This window comes from Ranitomeya variabilis, chromosome 2, assembly GCF_051348905.1.
Source record: "Ranitomeya variabilis isolate aRanVar5 chromosome 2, aRanVar5.hap1, whole genome shotgun sequence".
Taxonomy (NCBI): domain Eukaryota; kingdom Metazoa; phylum Chordata; class Amphibia; order Anura; family Dendrobatidae; genus Ranitomeya; species Ranitomeya variabilis.
Genome location: NC_135233.1, coordinates 637,418,756 through 637,443,851, shown reverse-complemented (window position 1 = coordinate 637,443,851; position 25,096 = coordinate 637,418,756). Strand labels below are relative to the sequence as shown.

The window sequence follows — 25,096 nt, the reverse complement described above, 5'->3', positions numbered from 1 at the left end:
AAGACAGCCTGAATACATGTGGGGAATCCCTAACAAACAGGCAATCCCTGCATGTATTTAGGCTGTCTAATAGCTGCAAATCATGCGGCTGCGGGAACACAAACATAATCTACACGCACGCCCAAGATACTTGGAGAACACCCGAGCATGCTCGGAAAACTTGAGTAACTTGAGATTATTGAGCTCCCAGCTTTTAGTCTGGCTTCTTCTCACCTGCTGCTTATTCTCAAGATTCTACTGCTGCTCTGTGTACTGACCTATGGCTATATGCTGACTACATTACCTGCTTATCCTCAAGATCCTACTGCTTGCACCGTGTACCGGCCTCTGGCTATATCCTGACTACGTCCCTGCTTATCCAAAAAAATACACTGCTGCTCCGTGTACCAACCTCTGGCTATATCCTGACGATGCTACCTGCCGGTGCTGCCCCTGGTGGATGCAATATCACTACAACTCAGGCCAGTCCATAACAGCTGGAGAGCCTCAATGATATAGTAGCTAGCACTGCTGTCTTAACCAATCAGGGATACTTTCCCCAAGCATGTTCATTGACTGATTTCTACCATTATGTTTTTCTGTATTGCTTAAATAGAGTTTTTACTCAAACTCACTTGGCCTTGAGCTTATATAGTTATGGTGTACTGATAATGCAATTACCGTATATACTCGTGTATAAGCTGAGCATTTCCGCACATTATTTTGTGCTGAAAACACCCCCCTTGACTTATACATGAGTCATTGTCCCAGAAGATGGCAGGGGAGGGAGAGCGGCAGAGCAGAGGGTGACAGGAGGCAGGAAGCAGGAGTCGGCGGCGGCGGCTAAAGCCTGTGCCCGCTGCTAAGGAGAAATGAATATTCACTGCACTGGCAATGAATATTAATTTCTCTTATAATGCGCACAGTTACAGCCGCAGTCTCCGGCTTACAGCAGCTGCCGGCCTGTCATGAGTGCCTGCTCATTAAGGTAATAAATATTCACCTCTCTCCACTCCCATAGGCATGGAGAGAGGTGAATATTCATTCCCTTAATCAGCGGGGACACGTCATCACTTTGGCGGCAGGAGCTGCTGGCACCAGAACGAGATGCTCAGAGAAGGTAAGTAGAATTTTTTTTATGCTTTTCTCATGGGGCCACGCATGCAAGGATAGGGATGAGGAACCATGTATACAAGGATGGGAATAAGGAGCCACGCATACAAGGATGGGGATAAGGAGCCACGCATACAAGGATGGGAATAAGGAGCCCTGCAGACAAGGATAGGGATAAGGAGCCATGCAAACAAGGATGGGAATAAGGAGCCATGCAGACAAGGATGGGAATAAGGAGCCATGCAGACAAGGATGGAAATAAGGAGTCATGTAGACAATGATGGGAATAAGGTGCCATGCATACAAGGATGGGAATAAGGAGCCCTGCAGACAAGGATAGGGATAAGGAGCCATGCAAACAAGGATGGGAATAAGGAGCCATGCAGACAAGGATGGGAATAAGGAGCCATGTAGACAAGGATGGGAATAAGGAGCCATGTAGACAAGAATGGGAATAAGGAGCCCTGCAGACAAGGATGGGAATAATGAACCATGCAGACAAGGATGGGAATGAGGAGCCATGCAGACAAGGATGGGAATGAGGAGCCATGCAGACAAGGATGGGAATGAGGAGCCATGTAGACAAGGATGGGAATGAGGAGCCAATAAGAACTACCACATGCCCACAGAGAAGAGAAAATTTGAGACAATACCAGGATGGGGATGAGAGGACAATGCATGTTTTTGTGGCAAAAATTAGCTGCTTCGTCTTATTCTTGGGTCTGCCTATACACGGTATACACGGCTTATATACGGTATAATGTTTTATGACAAGTTTCCTATAAGAATTGTATTCACTGTTGGATATGTAAAGCTGTTCTGATTGGTTGCAGGGAATTTATATAGGGCTGTGCACCACTGTATTCGATGGAGAAAGACCCAGACCTGTACTAGGGGTCAAAGCATTGCAGTGGTTTCTGTATTTGCTATGCCATAATAAAGCAAGTTGATCATTAATGGATTTTGAAGACACCTTCTATAACTTGGATTTTGCTTGGGAATGGTATGATCCCACATTTAATTTCTATGCATCTACATGGTACCGAAGCTTCATGCTGTCTCAACACCACTATTGTCACTTTTTGCTGTCAGACATTATTTTTGCTCAGTATTTATTTATTTTTTTCTCTTTTGCACTTGATAAAGATACCGATTTGGCGTATTAAAAGAGTTGTGAATAAAAACGTAGAATCATCATCGTTTCTGAAGAACTGGTTTACTCCAGCATTGCAGCCCATCTTACGTGTTCATCCAACTGGATACATTAAAGTCATTGGTGCTTTCAGCGCAAACATCCTAATAGCGTTTCAGGAATTCAGACATGAGCCACTGACGAGTTGAAAAAAAAGATGTGATTGTGAACATACCCTAATATAATTTGGTACCTCGTATTTTTAGTACATATTTTCATACTTCTTCACTATTTCATTATTGATTTAATAATTATATTTCCAATTAGTAATATTTATCATGGAAGTGATAATTATGCAATTTTCAGATCAGCTACTGACAAAATAGGAGCTAATCAAAGTATTATAATAATTAAAGAATGTAACGACTTACCTGTTTAGATTTTGTCTTGGTTATAGTGTCAGAAATAGGTTTCTTTTTTTCCTTTACTGCAGTTTTGGAAAACAGACTTTCAAGCTCATGGACATCTACGTTTGGCTCACTGACGACTTCCCAAATGAGAGGGCTGCTCAAATCTCTAAGATGAAACATAAAAAACGTTTACGGTCAGACAATATTTCAAGTAGACAAATTACCCTAAAATTAAGCTCTACATCATATCCTGTAGTACAGTTAGACAAAATCTGAACCAGTTATTGTCACAGATCAGAATTACAGACACAGATCAGTTCAGAAAGTGACTGGTAATGGATTTGGATGTTTGAATATATATGTTTGCAGTGCACTATACTTTGAAAGTCTTAAAGGGGATATCGACTATTAGGACAAGCACTTCTTGTTCTGAATGTTTGGTGCCGACAAAATACAAACGGGTATACTTACCTCCGGTGCCAGCACCGTTTCAGCTATGTCAGTACTCGAGTTCCTGTGGCTCATGTACAGTTGTTATGACGAGTGTGCCCTGCCCTGTGTGTGCTGCCCAATCAGCGATGGTGTCGCTGGCACAGATTTTGCAGAAATCAAACATCAAGAGGAAGCCAGAGAGCCGCAGCAGTCCAGGCTTCCTCTTGATGCTCAATACGTCAAAAAGCGGGGACAGTTATGGCAGTGCTGATTTGGCCGCACGGCTCACTATTGATAACAATCACATGTGATCCCTTGGTCCGCGAGTGCCAACATCACTGGAACAGCAATGGCATGGAAGGTGAGTATAAGTGTTTTTATTTTGTCAGTGCTAAACATTCAGATCGAGAAGGGGTTGTCCCAGGCTTGGACAGATAAATGTAAGCTACAAATATGAAACATTAGAGTTTCAACTTTATTTTAAACAGACAAACTATCTAAACATTATGCATAAAAAAGAAAAAATAATACATAAAATTGAAGTTCAGTGTGCCCTATAAAATGGGAAAAAACTACTTGGAGCAATGCTTAATAGCAAAGTTTATTTCATAATGTGTAAATAAGTAAACAATTTCACCGACATTTATAAATGAGTGACAACTGTGGCCATTAACTGGCTGTGGTAGAGGAAGAGAGGAGATCAGAAAGGGTCTTATACAGCAGTACAACCAGTACAACTGTAGGGACAACCGCACCGTGGGTACCTGCTTGCCGGGGCTGGAACTTTTGAGGCTGCATTCCCTGTTCCTTGGGGGAAGCCTGAGTGAGCCAGACCTTCCCCCTGGGGGAAGCACTAGAGAGGCGAACCTTCCTGCAGACCCAGGAGGGCGGGAAGAGATGGGAGGAAAGAGCGCACAGCAGTGGGGGGATAAAAGCAGAAAGCGCATGCTGCAGAGGAGTTGGGCGCCAACGAAGTGCAGAGCGGTGACAGGCACGCTCTGCTCCCCCTGCCCCCACCAGAGAGTACCAGCGCTGTGACGGGCCGCCTAGAGAGCGTTCCCTGTCTATTGCAGAGCCGTGCACCCAGAGCAGAGAGAAGGGCCAGGCGTACTGTAGAAGCCAGAGAGAGGAGTGCTCCATCCTGGGAGCACCAGCGTCGCTCAGGTCAGCGTCCAACGTCTCCCGCCACCAACAGCGGGAACCAGAGAGGGAGAGACATGCAGTGTGTGCCCGGTGACCACCATAAAGCAAGTTGCCAGATACATCAGGCCCGTGAGTACCGCGCATGTGTCGCCTGAAAGAGACTGGGTGCGTGACCGTTACCTACACCCTGACGTTGCCAGCTAATAATTGCCCTAAGACTTGTGACCTGAGTTGCAGAGCCATATTGGGCTCTTACAGGACTGTGGCCTGTACCCTTATCAGCCACTGCAGTATATGGAATAGGGGTAATGGAAGGTACTGGAGATCGACCACTGCCGCCAGAAGACGTTGTATTGTTGTTTACCGATCCCCGTTGTAAAGGACACCATTGTCGGCGCTATTCACTTTATGGACTGAGCAGTGAATTTCATCGGAATCGCCATGATCTGTACTGTTGTTGTTCTACTCACCATATCCTTTTGCTATTTATACTGTTAATCCCTTGTTTAATCCTTTTCCTCCCTGTGTGGAGTATTCCCCTGTTACAATAAAACTGTTATACTTGTTAACCCTTGCTTTGCCTCCTGCCCATTACTGCATCCTGCGATCCTTGCATTTCTACACAACTGGAACCATTTGTAAATCAATAAAGAGTGATCAACCTCTTTAAATATAAAATGTAACGCCAGCGCCTCTGCATCCTCTTCCCTGGCTTAGGCGCCAACGTTCTCACCAGGCATCTCCCTCTACCCCTTCTACTGTTCTTGCACAGTCCTCAGCATCTCTGCTTTCCGCTTTCCTCCCCCAGCAGAGACACCAAATTACTCATCTGCACCCTCTCCCCATCCTCCAGAGGTTGACCAGAGTCTACGCACTGCCTGCATATTCCCGGACACGGTGCTTAGGGCACGCACGTGATCCCAGCCTCATAAAGGGACAGTGCTCGTCATCCTAAAGTGTCCCCAGCCAATGGATAGGAAGCACTCATTATGTAAGGCACCTCCACCAGGTGGAAGGTGCCTGTACAATGTTGTAAGTGTGTTCCTAAACATCCTTTTCAGTTCTCAGGTCACAGCAGGCAATTAGCCAAGCCTGCCTGTATATCAGCTGTGCCTGCCTGCCTATCTATCAGCCATTCCCACCAGCCTGACTATAAACTGTGCACACCTGCCTGTCTGTCAACCGATCAAGCCTGCACCTGCCAGTGCCCTTCTTCTCACCAGCCGGTCTCGGCTGCACCTGTGATACTCGTGTTCTTAGTCCGCCTGCATGAATCTATTGGACATTCTTTCGGACCGTCCCAGCTACCTGTTCCTATTGGGTCAGCTGCTAGTCCTGGAGTAGCACCTGAACCACCTCCCTTATCTCTCCTCAGATCTTGGCATTGTATGCTGCTGTGTATCAAAAGTCAGATTGGGTGAGGCTCCTAGTCACACCACTCCAGGCCTTCCTTGGGCTCTGGCACAGTGGTTCCACAACCCAGTCCGTTACAAAAAGTAGATATCTAAATGTTTGATAAAAGTTGTCTGACAACATATACATGACAGATACATTTATACCAACCATCAACAGTACGTAGATTTTAGAGTAATACAATATAGCCAAGGGAAGGATGCTAAGCCTACCACAAAGTGCATCTAAGGACTTCCACCAAGTACACGTAAGTCTCAATGCACTGACTATGCAAATACAATGAAATTATATAATTATATGCATAGGAACTGTTAAATATACAGTATATATATATATATATATATATATACAGTGGGGCAAAAAAGTATTTAGTCAGTCAGCAATAGTGCAAGTTCCACCACTTAAAAAGATGAGAGGCGTCTGTAATTTACATCATAGGTAGACCTCAACTATGGGAGACAAACTGAGAAAAAAAAATCCAGAAAATCACATTGTCTGTTTTTTTATCATTTTATTTGCATATTATGGTGGAAAATAAGTATTTGGTCAGAAACAAACAATCAAGATTTCTGGCTCTCACAGACCTGTAACTTCTTCTTTAAGAGTCTCCTCTTTCCTCCACTCATTACCTGTAGTAATGGCACCTGTTTAAACTTGTTATCAGTATAAAAAGACACCTGTGCACACCCTCAAACAGTCTGACTCCAAACTCCACTATGGTGAAGACCAAAGAGCTGTCAAAGGACACCAGAAACAAAATTGTAGCCCTGCACCAGGCTGGGAAGACTGAATCTGCAATAGCCAACCAGCTTGGAGTGAAGAAATCAACAGTGGGAGCAATAATTAGAAAATGGAAGACATTCAAGACCACTGATAATCTCCCTCGATCTGGGGCTCCACGCAAAATCCCACCCCGTGGGGTCAGAATGATCACAAGAACGGTGAGCAAAAATCCCAGAACCACGTGGGGGGACCTCGTGAATGAACTGCAGAGAGCTGGGACCAATGTAACAAGGCCGACCATAAGTAACACACTACGCCACCATGGACTCAGATCCTGCAGTGCCAGACGTGTCCCACTGCTTAAGCCAGTACATGTCCGGGCCCGTCTGAAATTTGCTAGAGAGCATTTGGATGATCCAGAGGAGTTTTGGGAGAATGTCCTATGGTCTGATGAAACCAAACTGGAACTGTTTGGTAGAAACACAACTTGTCGTGTTTGGAGGAAAAAGAATACTGAGTTGCATCCATCAAACACCATACCTACAGTAAAGCATGGTGGTGGAAACATCATGCTTTGGGGCTGTTTCTCTGCAAAGGGGCCAGGACGACTGATCCGGGTACATGAAAGAATGAATGGGACCATGTATCGTGAGATTTTGAGTGCAAACCTCCTTCCATCAGCAAGGGCATTGAAGATGAAACGTGGCTGGGTCTTTCAACATGACAATGATCCAAAGCACACCGCCAGGGCAACGAAGGAGTGGCTTCGTAAGAAGCATTTCAAGGTCCTGGAGTGGCCTAGCCAGTCTCCAGATCTCAACCCTATAGAAAACCTTTGGAGGGAGTTGAAAGTCCGTGTTGCCAAGCGAAAAGCCAAAAACATCACTGCTCTAGAGGAGATCTGCATGGAGGAATGGGCCAACATACCAACAACAGTGTGTGGCAACCTTGTGAAGACTTACAGAAAACGTTTGACCTCTGTCATTGCCAACAAAGGATATATTACAAAGTATTGAGATGAAATTTTGATTCTGACCAAATACTTTTTTTCCACCATAATATGCAAATAAAATGATAAAAAAACAGACAATGTGATTTTCTGGATTTTTTTTTCCTCAGTTTGTCTCCCATAGTTGAGGTCTACCTATGATGTAAATTACAGACGCCTCTCATCTTTTTAAGTGGTGGAACTTGCACTATTGCTGACTGACTAAATACTTTTTTGCCCCACTGTATATATATATATATATATATATATATATATATATATATATATAGTGCCTACAAGTAGTATTCAACCCCCTGCAGATTTAGCAGGTTTACACATTTGGAATTAACTTGGCATTGTGACATTTGGACTGTAGATCAGCCTGGAAGTGTGAAATGCACTGCAGCAAAAAAGAATGTTATTTCTTTGTTTTGTTTTTTTTTTAAATTGTGAAAAGTTTTTTCAGAGGGTCATTTATTATTCAACCCCTCAACCCACCAGAATTCTGTTTGGTTCCCCTAAAGTATTAAGAAGTAGTTCAGGCACAAAGAACAATGAGCTTCACATGTTTGGATTAATTATCTCTTTTTCCAGCCTTTTCTGACTAAGAGCCTCCCCAAACTTGTGAACAGCACTCATACATGGTCAACATGGGAAAGACAAAGGAGCATTCCAAGGCCATCAGAGACAAGATCGTGGAGGGTCACAAGGCTGGCAAGGGGTACAAAACCCTTTCCAAGGAGTTGGGCCTACCTGTCTCCACTGTTGGGAGCATAATCCGGAAGTGGAAGGCTTATGGAACTACTGTTAGCCTTCCACGGCCTGGACAGCCTTGGAAAGTTTCCTCCCGTGCCGAGGCCAGGCTTGTCCGAAGAGTCAAGGCTAACCCAAGGACAACAAGGAAGGAGCTCCGGGAAGATCTCATGGCAGTGGGAACATTGGTTTCAGTCAATACCATAAGTAACGTACTCCACCGCAATGGTCTCCGTTCCAGACGAGCCCGTAAGGTACCTTTACTTTCAAAGCGTCATGTCAAGGCTCGTCTACAGTTTGCTCATGATCACTTGGAGGACTCTGAGACTGACTGGTTCAAGGTTCTCTGGTCTGATGAGACCAAGATCGAGATCTTTGGTGCCAACCACACACGTGACGTTTGGAGACTGGATGGCACTGCATACGACCCCAAGAATACCATCCCTACAGTCAAGCATGGTGGTGGCAGCATCATGCTGTGGGGCTGTTTCTCAGCCAAGGGGCCTGGCCATCTGGTCCGCATCCATGGGAAGATGGATAGCACGGCCTACCTGGAGATTTTGGCCAAGAACCTCCGCTCCTCCATCAAGGATCTTAAGATGGGTCGTCATTTCATCTTCCAACAAGACAACGACCCAAAGCACACAGCCAAGAAAACCAAGGCCTGGTTCAAGAGGCAAAAAATCAAGGTGTTGCAGTGGCCTAGTCAGTCTCCTGACCTTAACCCAATTGAAAACTTGTGGAAGGAGCTCAAGATTAAAGTCCACATGAGACACCCAAAGAACCTAGATAACTTGGAGAAGATCTGCATGGAGGTGTGGGCCAAGATAACTCCAGAGACCTGTGCCGACCTGATCAGGTCTTATAAAAGACGATTATTAACTGTAATTGCAAACAAAGGTTATTCCACAAAATATTAAACCTAGGGGTTGAATAATAATTGACTCACACTTTTATGTTTAAAATTTATAAAAATTTAGCTGAGCAACAAAACTTTTTGGTTTGTAAGATTTATGCATCTGTTAATAAATCCTGCTCTTGTTTGAAGTTTGAAGGCTCTAACTTATTTGCATCTTATTAAACCTGCTAAATCTGCAGGGGGTTGAATACTACTTGTAGGCATTGTGTATATATATATATATATATATATATATATATATATACATACAGCTATGGCAAAAATTAAGAAGCCACTGCACAGTCTTATAAAAATCAGCTTCTCTAGATGTCTGACAGCCATTCCATTCCAGTGTCAGTTGAATTTCAACCAGAGTACACCTCATTCTACTTAATGTGCTTCTGATTGGGTGATCATCTGAACCAAATCTTATTTAAGGAAGGAAAGTATAAAAAACACTGCTGTGGTGTTCACAATCCTCTTGCAATAGGACAAGCTGGATGGCAAAACAAGTGCTAGTAATATCCCATAAGTAATAGGACTGAAAAAATAACTTTTAACCATGCCAAAGGAGTTGAAAAGAAAAGTCTTGAGTGAGGAAAAGATGGGTTTAATTCTTACTTTACTAGCAGAGGGACACAGTGAGCGTCATGTTGCTTCCATCCTTAAAATTTCTAAGATGGCAGTCCATTACAACAAGGTCAAGCAGCAGACAATGGGGACAACAAATCTACAGACCAGCAGAGGGCGAAAACAACTCTCCACTGACTGGGATGATCGTCATCTTATTCGAATGTCACTCAGCAATTGCAGGATGACATCAAGTGACCTACAAAAGGAATGGCAAATGGCAGCTGGGGTGAAGTGCATGGCAAGAACAGTTCGCAACAGGCTCCTAGGGCCAGGACTCAATCATGTAAAGCTAGAAAAAAAAGCCTTTCATCAATGAGAAGCAAAGTAGAGCCAGGCTAAAGTTTGCCAAAGACCATAAGGATTGGACCATAAGGATTGGACCATGGAGGACTGGAGTAAGGTAATCTTCTCTGATGAGTCTAATTTTCAGCTTTGCCCAACATCTGGTCATCTAATGGTTAGACGGAGACCTGGAGAGTTGTACAAGCCACAGTGTCTTGCACCCACTGTGAAATTTGGTGGAGGATCGGTGATGATCTGGGGATGCTTCACCAAGGCTGGAATTGGGCAGGTTAATCTTTGTGAAGGACATATGAATCAAGCCGCATACACAGTTAGCCTGGAAAAACAGTTGATTCCTTCTGCTCAGGCAATATTTCCCAACTCTGAAGACTGTTTTTTTTTTCAGCAGGACAATGCGCCATGCCACACAGCTAGGTCAATCAAGGTGTGGATGAAGGACTACCACATCAAATCCCTGTCATGGCCAGCCCAATCTCCAGATCTGAACCCCATTGAAAACCTCTGGAATATAATCAAGAGGAAGATGGTTAGTCACAAGCCATCAAACAAAGAAGAACTGCTTACATTTTTGTACCAGGAGACCAGGAGTGATACAAAATTTAATGCTTGGAACTTCAGAGACATGTTGTCAGTAGTTTGTAGAATAAAATAACAATTTACATTTCACTCAAAAATATACCTATAAAGAGAAAAAGCAGACAAACTGAAAATTTTGCAGTGGTCTTTTAATTTTTGCGAGAGCTGTATATCTCCCTTCACTTACATTGCCAGTGACCTTGTCACAATTGTTATATACAATATATGCCTTTGTATAATAGTCTAATCTGCTTTTGGGTTCACTGCCTGCAATACAGGGCAACATTATCAAATTCCCCTATGTTTGTCATTGGGCTGTGGCTCATAGACAGAGCTACAGCATGGAGACGTGAGTTAGTCTGGGGAGACCTGAATACAGATGAGGGACTGAATAATATAATATAATTTATGCACTGAGCAGAGAAATGCGGCCCTGACCTCCTAGTAGAGAGGTGAGTAATTGAAGACAGGAAAAAATCCCTGATGTGGCGGGAATGAGCCCTCAAATCTGGACAGACCCACCGAATCTGGGATGATTGGTAGCTTTGGATTTACATCTCCATTGATCATATTTTGATTTCTTGAACTGCTTAAAAACAAATAAAATGATTAAAATATGCATTAGCCACATCTATGCTGTTTATTTACTGCTAGTTTACATATGTGTGTGCCTTATATTCACTACTGGAATATATTTTTATATATGGCAAATTCATTGCTGATATACATTTATGCATGTGCTGTATTCACTTCTAGTATATATTTAAAACATGGAAATTAGGCGTATGGAGACAATTTAACATGGGGGGTATGGATTTAGAATATAAAAATAATCCTAAATGTACAATGGCGCAACAGATATAAACTCCTCACTACTAGGCTATTAAAACTTAGCTGTTATTCTGATTTACTAAAACCATTATTTAAAACACACAAATTCTCAATGGGACGAGTAGGTTAAAAGACCTATATTTGCCAACATAGATATTAAATCAATCTCTAAGGAGCATGTGTATTGCTTGAGCTAGTATATAGATATATCACCCAGGTGTATCATCAAGTCATTGATAAAGTAAGCTATGGGTGTATAAAATAAATAATCCACACAACATATGGCCCTCCAACATGTATCAGGTGATAGGACATTAGTGTGAATGATTCTCCAGACAGACATGACCCATGTATATATAGACTATGATCAAATAATCACATAAAAAGCTATTAAATTTATATGATCACCTTGTTGTTGCTAGGGAACTCTATACGTCAGATCACTAACTCACCAATAGTAGGATCCCCCAACCAACATCCAAAGATGACGAAGGAGCACAGCAAACTACCGAAACGCCCATTATACTAAAGTAGATCTCTCTTAATGATTAGCATGCACTTGCTGACGAAAGAAGTAACAGTCCAATGATGTGGCGCCGCGCCACAAGGCACAACATTATTTCATGAACAAAACAGACACCCTCTTGAGTCTTGACCAATTATAGTGAAGTGGCATTAAAGTATTGTTTGATTTTACTGCATTCTATATGATGCATTAAGACAGAGAAAACACCCCTTTTTCTGACATGGCGCTGTTTTATTGGTCAAAAAGTGCTTTTTCACAGGAGAATAGATTGTCTATTCATGTGACATTATATAACATGATATATCATCCAATGATGTAACAGAATAAGGATAGATGAAATGCACTTGCCATATACTATATTGGCGTGGCATCCAAGTACTGGTAGATTTCTTAACTCTCCATAAAAGGCATTAAAATATTAACTCAACAGAAATCGAATCAGGAAATAGAAATTATATCATTCGCAAGCGCCATAAGTGATCTGGTAACCATACTTTGAATTCACTGTATTCAACTCTCAGAACGCACGATCACCATTAGTTGACAGTATTAACCCTTTCCACATTGATCCTGTCCATGTATATCTTAGATCTAAAGATATCTAGAATACACGTAAACAGAATCAAAAGAACTCATGAAATTTCTAGTAAATATCTAGGGTGTACATTCATATAATGGCCTAAAATACAAGTACTTCTCACTAAATTAGAATATCATCAAAAAGTTAAAAAAAACAAATAACAATGGCGCTACAGATCTAAATTACTGGACATGTGATGTACAAGAAATTCAAGCCGGTTACTGGTAAAGTGTATCTGAGGAATGTATCACTTACTCAGTTCCTGGAGGGCATGTTGTACATCCTGTTGGTCTGGTGTTGAGGCAGTCTCCGTAGAGTGAGTGGTAAGTCTTGGGAGTGTGAAGGAAGAAATTAAGAAAGATTCTCCATTTTGTGCTTTTCGACTCCATTTTGTTGTTTTTATATAAATTTTGTTAGTAGGCTAAAGTTTACAGCTGTTATGAGACCTTGATTGTTGCAATCTAAATAGAACATGAGACTGAGGGTGTATTGTTCTACAAAACTTTGACGCACAGACTGTTCCTGTATTCTTATAGGTTAAGAACTGTGAGCGTGTTCTTATGCTGATTGGTTGAAGTATAATTTCTATGACTATGAAAAGTCATGCAGAATAAACGGGGGCCAGAGAGATCAGCTTGATCCCCCAAACAGAGACACACGTCTCCGTCTGGTCATTTTCAGTTGCCGGCAACACCTTGTAGATTAATTTGGAAATCACTGAGTTAACCGTGAAGGATCAATTTAGATCCTCCCTCAACAGTTGGCCCCCGAAACGTGGGGCCCCAAGCAGGAACGCCTCTGCCCCCCGGAGGACAACAAGACAAAGGACCCTCGGACCGGACGCAGGCACTGGAAAATTGGGACTGATCATCCCCCACAACAACCACGGTAAGTTGGCAGTTATACTGTCCAGACTGACCGTTTGGTGTGGTTTTCCTGTGTTTGTTGCTGCAAAGAGGATCTGAGGTTTGTCCCCGGAGGCGGGATGATTTTTGGGTGGAATCATATAGAGGTGTAGTTCCGTTGGGAGCCCAGTGCTCGAACCGTACCTCATAAGGGACGGACACCCCGGATTGACCAGTGATGTAATTCTCTTTACAGTCAAAATATCCTGAATTCCTGATCACTGTTAGAATCAGGCGCGGTGAGGTGATCGAAGATTGGGTAGGATGCGTAACTCAGGTATATATTGATATAAATATATCCAGAGGTGTCCGGAGGGAAAGTCTGAGATGCCCTCCTCCTTTCGCTGAGTACCGCAATTTTGGGTTCTCCCAGCGGGGGACAGGTAAACCCTAGTGGAATAGACTATACGGCCGCTCTAGTACTATGCACGACTAAGTAAGGATATTTAGCTCTAAAGGAGAATCAGTTTCCGTGGAAGAAGAAGAAGACTTTGAATTTGTGTGATGAATTTGATATTGTTAGCCCAAAGACAGGGAAAGAAATCTGTCAGGAATGCAGGGAAAATATTCTCAATCTGGCATGTGAATTGTGTGATGAAGATTTTGTAGAAATTAATTAAGTCTGAGAACTGCTGTATTCCGTTTCTGTGTGAGATTTCTGAGATACCCGATGGGAGGGGTCAAACAGCTGCGCTATTGCTTTCTCCTTTCTGTGCTGAGGAATGTTGCGATTTTCTTATCTATGCTGTGTCTCTGGTGTGGAGGGGGCATGTGGCTGCGCTCTTGAGTTTCTCTGTATTTTCTTGGTGTAGTACGCGCTGGTAGATCTGTGTTTTGTTTAAAGCGACAATATTGTTTTGAAGTACAAAGAAATATTGTAAATTGAAAGTGAAATCTAGTGCCTAGTTTTAGAAGGAAACTTGCAAGTGATTGTTTGGTTATCAGTGTGATTTAAAGATTGGTAAAAGATTCACGTGCTTCAAGTTGAGTGGTTGACATATAGCAAATTGAGGATCAACAGAGGAAGTGAATTCTGATTGTTTTTGTCACGTTGAAAAATGAAAGTTGTCTATTACTATGACAAAAAAACTGAATGTTTTGTGGTGCAGGAAGGAATTGAGAAAGTGATTGAGGGTAATGTGTTAGAAAGACAAATAATTAAAAATAATAATCTGAAACAGGGGGGCTCCCTGTTAGATGATATGGTCCCTCCCCAGGAAATCAAGCCTATCCTCCCGACTGTAAGTTCCGTGCCCCTCAATTCCAAAGCACCAATATATACTGGGTTGCCAAAACTTAGTTCGCCCCCACCCTATGATCCTGCGGGGTGGATTTGTGATGTAAGCGGAGTTACTAATTCTCAGTAGAGAGAGGTCTGTTACAATTATGGAGCGAGGAGATCCGGGGTCGTAGTCCCCACCTTTCCCTTGCTAAACGCTGACGGTATCTATTATCGGCCACCGCCAGCACCAGCTCCTGTTATGCCTAGTATTGCTAGTGGTTATGAGTATCTGCCCCCACCTACCTTAGTCACTCGGTCAGAGACAGGATATACAGAGGAGATAGAAGATTTCCAGGAAATGTATTCTAATGTTATTCCTGGACCCCACCGTCATGATGTGCTCTTTAGGATAGGGACAGGGGATCTCACAAAACAATATGTTGGGGCCATAGTAAATGCCGCAAATAATCAACTCCACTATGCTGGAGGACTGGCTGCAGTGATTTCACAGAAAGGTGGACCCATGATACAGGATACAGTGTTGGCACTGTGGCCGGCCCGGTCACTTTCAGAGAGATTGTCACACCCCTGCTGACAGATGCTACCCACAAGTTCCCCCTTCCAGTCGCAACCTGAATACAGGGAACCCCAGAGGATACCCCAATTACAGACAGCCTCAAAATCCTGATAATCGCCCATACTGAAGGGGTGGCCAACCAGAGTCTGCCATCACAATGTCCTTCACCAAATCTGGGGCATGCTCATCTGTCACGCTTCCTGTTGGGGACACCCTTGTTAGGTTCATGGTAGACACTGGGGCGGCCAACTCTATAATCAGGTCATCAGATGTACCTACGGATATCCCTGTTCAATTCTCAGACCAAGAGCTTGTTTTAATTGGAGTAGATGGCAGACCCAATAAATATACTCTTATAAAACCTATCCCTGTGGGACCTTTCCCTGAAGTTACTGCTCAGTTCGTAATCTCTTCTATATGTCCGGTAAATTTACTGGGGGCAGATTTATTATCACAGTTCCGCTCCAGAATATAATTCCAAGATGATGGTCAGATGGTCCTTACGTTATATAACCCCTATGCAGATGAACATAATGAGATGTGTATCCTACATGCCCTTCCTACGGTTATGATGGTCCTGATAGACCCAGATTCTCCCCCAATAATGCCTGTAGAACCAGTAAAAGTGTTTCTCAAACCTGGTGCCCCTTTTCCCAAAGTCTATCAATACCCTTTGAAACATGATCAGGAGCGGGGTCTCAAGGGGCAAATACAAACGTTATTCGATAATGGTGCCCTGGTACCCTGTGTTTCCCCATGTAACACGCCCTTGTTTCCCGTTAAGAAAAGCCCCCACTCGGCCAACCCCCTGTGTACCGGCTGGTACAAGATCTACGGGCAGTTAATGCAGCTACTGTTCTGGAAACTCCGGTGCCTAATCCACATACTCTTTTGTCCCAGATATCTCAGGATGCTGCTTGGTTCACAGTCATCGACCTTGCCAATGCCTTCTTCAGCATTCCATTACACCCAGATTGCCAGTTCTGTTTGCATTCACTTATCAGGGATGACAATTGACGCGGACAGTTATGCCACAAGGGGCCCAAAATAGTCCCAATCAGTTTGCAAAAAATATGGGCGAGTGTCTTTTACCCTGGCAGTTAGAACACCCCTATGTTACGCTGTTTCAGTATGTGGCTGATCTTTTGTTGTGTGTACGAACAGAGCAGGAAGCCATAGTTGCCACTGTTAGCCTTCTCAAGTATTTGGCAGATCTGAACTGTCGGGTTTCGGCCTCGAAACTTCGGTTCTGCCTTGGTCAAGTGATATTTTTGGGTCACTGTCTCCTTCAGGGTGCCAGACACCTCTCAAAAGAAAGAAAAATAGCCGTCAGCTCCCTTCCTTTTCCGAAAGATGAGACTGAACTCCAGCGTTTTCTTGGGCTATCTACCTATTTTCGTCAGTGGATACCGGACGCATCCCGCAAAATGCAACCTCTCTACAATGCCCTGGAAGACGGTTTAAGATATGCTGATGATTTTGGCAGATTACACACCGGATACGCTGTTACTACGGAAGACACTGTAGTGCACGCAGCTGCCCTCCCTCCCTCACTGTCAGCACAAGAAGTAGAACTTCAGGCTCTGTCTACTGCATGTGTTCTGGCCAAAGACAGGCGGGCTAATACATACACGGACTCACAGTATGAATATGGTATTGCTCATGATTTCGGAGCCCTATGGGCCAATCGAGGGTTTATTACCACCGCTGGGACTCCAGTGAAGAATGCTGAAGCTGTTAAAACCCTCATGGACTCAATCAAATTACCTACCCAGGTGGCCATTATCAAAGTTAAGGAGCACGGTCCTAGGAAAAGTCCACACACTGTTGGTAATGCCTTTGTGGATATGCAAGCAAAAGCTGCTGCTCTTTTACCCGTTGAACAGACTATACCAACTATGGTGACCACACGCTCTCAGCGTAAACAGTTACAAGAAACACTGACTCTACAGGAAGCTGATGATCTACGCCAGACTGAGGTTTTCTGTCGGACCCCGCGAGACCGCTTAATGACGATGCAGAGAATGTCCCCAAAGGAAGAAGTGAAGCAGTGGAAGGCAGATGGAGCACGTATGGACATGGTCTCTGGAAAAGGACCAACTTGTGTGTCTCCCTAAGCGGATATACCCTGCTATTGCTATGTGGGCACATGGGCCGCCCACACATCGAGGAAAAAAACAGGCCCTAGCCCTGGTACAAAAATTCTACTGGGCTATAGGTATTTCTACAGTCCTGACAGCACTCAACCGTGCATGTAATATCTGTCAGACCTGCAATCCCGGTCAACTTCAACGTGTACCCCCGAAGCATCTTGCTAAGCCCAACTATCCTTTCCAAAGGCTCCAGGTGGACCACATCACGTTGCCTAAGTCTGGAAGGTATGAATATTGTCTGGTGGTTGTCGACATGTTCTCCAGTTGGCCAGAAGCATTTTCCGTTACCAATATGACTGCAGAAACCACAGCAAAGAAACTGGTGATGGAAGTCATATGCAGATATGGTGTTCCAGAAGTCGTCGAACGTGATCAAGGTCCGGCCTTTTCTTCTTATGTGTATCAGGTTTTGATAATGCTTGGATCCACTGTAGCCCTCCATACTCCGTACTATCCACAATCTAGTGGGAAAGTTGAGAGGCTGAATGGCACACTGAAGGGACAATTGACCAAAATGATGCAGGAGACTACGGCTCCATGGCCAGAGCTCCTACCCATTGTACTGTACCACATTCGTACTACCCCTAAGGCAAAACATGGCCTGTCCCCATATGAGATATTGTTTGGTGCTAGGCCCCCAGTTGCAAATTTCCAGTCTCAGTAGTTATCAGAAGAAACTGACCGTACTGTTCAATATGTTATTCAGTTTAGTAAAAATCTTGCTAACATCTATGTTTTAGTTTTTTCCTTCCCTTCCAGATTCAGCAGAAACCGACACTTGTCACAATTTAAAGTCTGGTGGTTTTGTGGTCGTGAAAAGCCATGTCAGAAAACACGGACTAGAACCCTTGTATGACGGTCCCTACCAAGTCCTCAGTATCACTCCTATGTCAGTAAAGCTGGAAGGAAGGCCGACGTTGATCTACGCATCGCACTGCAAGCTGGTCAAACAGACTAGTAGCAAATAAGGGGACATAATGTTTTGGTTTTCGCATTTTCTATATTATTATTGGTAACCACATGGGACAGCCTAAATTCCCCAATATCCTTGAATAATAAGTTTGTCCAATATCATGAAAGATTAGTAGTACAGATGGGTATAGCCAATAAAATTGTCAGTTCTATTTTCATTTACCCTATGATTACACAAATGTGGGATACATTACATTGGTTAGGGCCACAGACTATCTAGATGATCAAATTTGGGATATATTGGATATACTTAATACTACTGTTGCTGTCCAAAACCAACTTATCATAGTCACTAATCAACATACTGTAGTACTGGATTACTTAACAGCAGCACAGGGTGGTATGTGTCAGGTTATTGGACCTGCCTGCTGTCATTATATAGATCCCAATAGTACTATGAAGTTAAAGTTAAAGTTAGAGGATATTCAAAGACTCAGAGCTCAATATAATAAAGACAATGACCGTAATAAGGACAGTTGGTGGGCAGACACCTTCTCCTTTCTTAATCCAGCAAATTGGTTTAAGGGATTTGGGGGCTGGATAGCTGGAATCTTGCAAAGTTTGTTATATATTGTTGCCTTTATCCTTGTTATGCATGTAATACTAAAACTTGTTTTTTGGTGTATTTCTGTGTGTATTAGGAAATTCTGCACTAAGACAACTAATGATGAAACCAAAAGCGTTGCCACCCCTGCTCTTCTCTACACCAATTTCACAAAGTTATCTGACGAAGATGTTGAAGCCAAGTGCATGGCTATCTTCAAAAGATCCCCACTACTGTTATCAATAATTGTTATTCGTAAATTCTAATATACAGGGGGGACGGGTACGCCACAACAGCCATGGCTGGTAACAAGGCACCAGCCATGTGAAAACCAGTACCCCTCGAGCTTATAGCTTGGGATAGTACCTCTGATGCTGGACATTAATTAACAAAATTTATCTAGGGGGGAATGTGAAGGAAGAAATTAAGAAAGATTCTCCATTTTGTGCTTTTCGACTCCATTTTGTTGTTTTGATATAAATTTTGTTAGTAGGCTAAAGTTTACAGCTGTTATGAGACCTTGATTGTTGCAATCTAAATAGAACATGAGACTGAGGGTGTATTGTTCTACAAAACTTTGATGCACAGACTGTTCCTGTATTCTTATAAGTTAAGAACTGTGAGCGTGTTCTTATGCTGATTGGTTGAAGTATAATTTCTATGACTATGAAAAGTCATGCAGAATAAACGGGGGCCAGAGAGATCAGCTTGATCCCCCCAAACAGAGACACACGTCTCCGTCTGGTCATTTTCAGTTGCCGGCAACACCTTGTAGATTAATTTGGAAATCACTGAGTTAACCGTGAAGGATCAATTTAGATCCTCCCTCAACAGGAGTGTCCTCCTGCTGCTATGCCTTCTCTGGTGCTAGCAGAGATACGAGCTGGCAGTGAGCTCTGGCTGGAAGCACCTCCGTGCAGTAGTGAGGTGAGTGTGCGCGTGGTAGAGGTGACATCACCAATCCTCAGCAACGGGCTCATGAATGGGTTTTGAAGGCGCAGATGAAGAAGGACTGCGTCCTTGAAACGCGTTGTTTTTTGTAAGCCATAATCATCAACATTAACAGAAATAAACACTTGAAATAGATCACTCTGTTTGTAAAGACTCTATATAATATATGAGTTTCACTTTTTGTATTGAAAAATTTAAATAAATTAACTTTTTGATGATACTCTAGTGAGAAGCAACTGTATATATTATATACAGTATATGTGTTTAGAATGCCTATTGGTAACTAAAAGACAAAAAAAGTAAATCGCTTTAAATAAAGTTAATTAAAATATAAAGCAAATCCCCCAAAATAAGCAAGCTGTATGAAAATCCATTATTTAATTCAGCCAGAGTAAATGTTTTAAGACAATATCCATTGCAACTCCTCTTTCAACAGCATGTGATCAAGATTCCCTTTCTGTTGTTTTAAAGTGAACCTGTCACCAGGTTTGGCCGATACGAGCTACAGCCACCACCTTTCAGGGCTTATATACAGCATTCTATAATGCTGTATATAAGGCCCCGTTACGACCTGTAAGAGAAGTAAAATAACTTTTATTATACTCACCTGTGGGGCGGTCCGGTCCGTGGGGTGTCGCTCTTCTTGGTCCAGCACCTCCCATCTTCTTGTGATGCCGCCCTTCTACTTGCTTTGTGTGGATGACACGTCCCTACATCATCCACACAGGCTTCCCGGAATCTCACATCTCCTCAGTTGTACTTATCTGCCCTGTTGAGGGCACAGCAAAGTCCTGCAGTGCGCAGGCGCTGGGTCTCTCTTACCTTTCCCGGCGTCTGCACACTGCAGTACGCTGCTCTGCCCTCACCAGGGCAGCTAAGTATGCCCGCACAGGAGCGAGATTCCAGGGACACCTCATCCACATGAAGCAAGCAGGAGGATGGGGATCGCAAGGAGATGCGAGGCGCCGGACCAAGAAGAGCGACACCCCTCGGACCGGACTGCCCCCAGGTGAGTATAATAAAAGTTATTTTTCTTCTCTTACAGGTCAGATCGGGGGCTTATATACAGCATTAAAGAAAGCTTTACATAAGCCTTGAAAGGGGGTGGCTGTAACTTGTATTGCCCATACCTGGCGACAGGTTCCCTTTAAGGTACATTTCTGAATGTCACAAAATTGCAGTGCCAGAGGAAGCGAACCATGGCTAAATCGTGTATGAGAAGATATTGGAGTGTCCTGATTATTCTAGACAGAATAAATATTTTGTAGTACCCATTTCCTTAGATGCTGAGCAGTCTTACCCATATGTCACAGAGTACAAGGGCACATATGTAGAGTACCCCAGATCTAGTATAGTTAACAAACTACCAGATGAAATAATTTCTAGAGTCATTGGGATTTTGAAATTGCTTAATAGTTGGTATGTATCTACATGTTTTACAGCAGGGATCCCCAACCTGTAGCTTGAGAGCCACATGTGGCTCGCGGGCCCGTGATGTGTGGCTCACAGCTGTCTAACAGCTTGGTGCAGTGCATTAGCACCAGGTGGATCAAACAGCTATTAAGAGTAGATCTCTAGATGGTGACTTTTGTGTGTAGCCCTGCACAGAAGAGCAGATCTGAATGGAGGTAAGATAGGAAACACTGGAGCTTGGCATACTGCGTTGATGTGATTTCAGGGGAAAAATTTGAGCTGTCCTTAAAACGGTAATATGGGACTCTGGGTGTCACTACTGTGAGGGTGGCAAGAGATGGATGTGGATCATGACCCTCTCTCAGAGCTGGATGTGGTTCACAACCCTGTCTCAATCTTGCCTTACCCAGGCGTGTACTATGGAGGACAGAGAATGAACTTCAATCCAATATTGCAGCCAGCATGCAGCCAGCGGGTAAGGAAAGGGTGAATCAAACACCCGAAAACCCCGCCCCTATGGCTGAAAATTGTTCCCTCCAAATTCAGGTGACAGAGTCCCTTTAAGAAAAAAATCCTCTATTGAACAATTACTTTGCGCTCTCTGATGGGTCAGTAAAACATATTAGGGTGATGTACGTTTTGTTCATTATATATTTTATACACCCATAGTTTGCCTTAACAATCTTGAATTGATGGTACCGGGGTGCTATTTCTCTGTATGCTAGATCAAGCAATCTTTATGCTTCTCAAAGATTTACCGTATGTGCTAATAATCAATGTTGGAAAAAAAAAATTATAACCATATGTAGAATTAGTTTGTGTATTGCTTTTAGTGAATTTGAATAAAGGCTAAGTTTTGATGACCTTTTAGTGAGGGGTCTATACCACTAATGGTATATATTTATGCATGTTATATATTCATTCCTGGTATAGATTTAGTGTGCAGTTCACTCACTGTTGATATATATTTATTAGTGATGAGCGAGCGTGCTCAGGTATTCTGCTATCCAAGCATGCTTGGGTGTTATCCAAATATTATGTTCTAGTCCCTGCGGCTGCATGATTTGTGGCTGTTAGAAAATCGCAACACATGCAGAGATTGCCTATATAAAACTCATAGAGGTTTTGAATTTAAGCTACAGATCATTTTGAAATTGATTTTTTATTATTTTTTGCTTCAAGCCATTGGTCCCATTGCACAACACAAAAGTCCCCCTCAGAAATCATATCATCTGCTGTCTTATCTTGCTTTTAATGCCAGCCTCTGGTCCACCTTCGTTTACTGCTGCATCAACTTCTTGCAGGCCACAAACAAACCCATCTAATGTGGTTAACATTTGTTCTTCTCCTTCCTCTCTTCATCTTTAGCTTGAGATAGCGTACACACATTAATTGAAAATATCTTTTATCTGCTCTCATTTGAGAGGATGAGAAAGGTAAAATAAAGAACATAAACTACTCCTCCATACTAAATATGGCATACAATTTCTTATGGCCCAAAAAATTGTGAATTAACACCAGTCTATATTTGGCACTAAAGACTGCGATTTGTCATTAATGCCAACTTTGCTAAACTATCTTGACTGCAGAATTAATTTCATCATCAGATAGAAAGTGCTTACAAGATAATCATAAACAATCATGCATGCATTTATTCCAAGTATTACCTTTTCCCATGTAATTCAATTCTTGTCCAGTAAAGAGGTTTCATTGGCCTTGTAGGTTCAATTGCAGCTTTTCTGTTTTCTTTGTCTTGGCTTAATTTTATTCCAAATAATCCAGCAGGCAGGGGAGGTGGTAGGTGTGTTTGAGCATAAGCAAAGGAAGGGAAGTTTAATGAAGCAGAAGAATTGATGGAAGGGGCTGGTGGTGGTAGAACAGGTGGTGGAGGAGGAGGAGGTGGTGGAATCATAATGTTAGATTGGGTTACTGCAGTACCTGGTAGTGGAGGAGGTGGAGGAATTTGAATGGTGCCTGGTAAAGGTGGTGCTTGTGGTGGAGGTGGTGGAATGACCGTAGCACATGGTAAAGGTGGTGGAGGAGGAATTCCACCGATGCTAGGTAGTGGAGGTGGCAATGGAAAAGAAGGAAAACCTGGTAATGATGGTAGTGGAGGTGGTGGGGGAGGAAATGCAGAAGTACCTGGAAGCAATGGTGGTGGAGGAGGAATTGTGCTATTAGCTGTCAACAGAGGAGGTGGGGGTGGGGGTGGAGGTGGAGGAGGAGGAGGAGGGCAAGGTATTGCAGTATCAGCTTGTAATGGAGCTAATGGTGATAGTAAAGAAGGACATTCAGTAGTGCTTGAGTGTTTAATACTTGGTGGTGAAGAATTAAATGGTGTAGTATTGTCTGTATGGCTTGGCACAGGAGGTGAAAAATAAAAACACGGCAATGGTGGAGGAGGGGGAATTGCTGGATGAGATGACAGTGCTGACAGAGGTGCTGATGAATTTAATGATTGTTTCAGCTGTGGCTGAGATGAATTATGAATTAAAATGGAAGTTGGTAATGGTGGAGCAGGAGGAATTTCTTGAAAATTTGAAACTGTGGTTGGTAATTCAGGGGAAGGCGCTTTTGTTACAGAGTCTGAAGTTTGTTGAGTTTGAACCAATATGTTTGTACAGCATGGAGATTGCAATGATGTAATAACTGTGGCATGAGATGGCAGTTCAGTCAAATGATCCTGGTTGCACATCTGATCTGAGTGCAATAGTGAAGATAGTGGGCACGGACTCTCCATAGTGGCATCATGTACAATGGTAGGTGAAGAAAGAAAATTCTCATGTTTTTGAAGATATTCTCCACAGTTTAAAGTACTAGACGAGGTCAAAGCCTCAACTTGTCCAGAAGCAATTTCTTTGCCTGATTGTGGATTTATACATTCTGAAGCATCATTAATAAAACTGAACTGTTCACAGTTTGACTTCTGCTGCAGGTTTACAGAACATTCATGATGTGAAAAAATCTGCTTTCCCGATGAATTCTGCAATGCTTCAGCATGGAACAAAGGCACTTCTTGCGGTACAATCTCTGCTACTGGCGATGTCTGCACAGATTTTCCTTGTACATTAGTCTTTAGTGACACATTTTGCGTACTGTCATTTGTCATGCATAGTTCAGAGGAAAAAATAACTTTGTCTTGCATTTTATTAACTGCACAAACATCTGTTTGTATGTATTGCCTTTCATGCTCTGCAAGTTTAGCCTTCAAATCCTGTATTGTTTGTTCTAGTTGCTGTATTATATTTATATGATCTTCCTTCATGTCCTTATCCTGTTCAAAAACATTGGATTAATTTATCAAAAAGAAATCAAGGTAATATAAATAAATACAATAAAGCAATATTAGTATCATGCTCTAAAACAGAGGTGTCAAACTGCATTCCTCGAGGGCCGCCAACAGGTCATGTTTTCAGGATTTCCTTAGTATTCCACAAGGTGCTGGAATCATTCTGTGCAGGTGATTAAATTATCACCTGTGCAATACAAGGAAATCCTGAAAACATGACCTGTTGGCGGCCCTCGAGGAATGCAGTTTGACACCTCTGCTCTAAAACATAAAGCTCTGCCATACTTCATTCCCGTGGGTACATGTGGAGAAGCATATATGACTATACAGAAATAAGTTTTAGTTCTTTAATACTGCACATTTTCTACTGCTCCATGAACAACAGGATCACAACCTCTCATTACTGCCCATTCCGGCCCCACATTGCGCAAGTGCAGGTAATGCACCTTTACAGTGCGGAAACAGATAGCCGCCGGACTGGCCATCTGGCAATTCTGGCAAATGCCAGAAGGGCCTGTCTGGTCGTAGGCTGTCTTGGCCATGGTTTTCTGAGCATCTTTATATTTTTGATTCATTGTGAACCTTTTGCTGTAGATTAACCCCGTCATTATGCTGGGTCCTAAAGAAACAGCTATCT

At 42.9% G+C, this 25,096-nt stretch overlaps 1 protein-coding gene across 1 annotated transcript in view; it reads right to left on the bottom strand.

The window, feature by feature from the left end:
- FMN2 (formin 2) overlaps positions 1 to 25,096 on the bottom strand; it is a 450,026-nt gene that overhangs the window by 284,103 nt on the left and 140,827 nt on the right. The window contains exons 5-6 of the mRNA XM_077289102.1: positions 22,838 to 24,444; positions 2,656 to 2,800 (exon numbers count right to left, since the gene is read on the bottom strand). Coding sequence (XP_077145217.1) covers positions 2,656 to 2,800; positions 22,838 to 24,444 — 1,752 coding nt within the window. The remainder of the gene's footprint in view (positions 1 to 2,655; positions 2,801 to 22,837; positions 24,445 to 25,096) is intronic.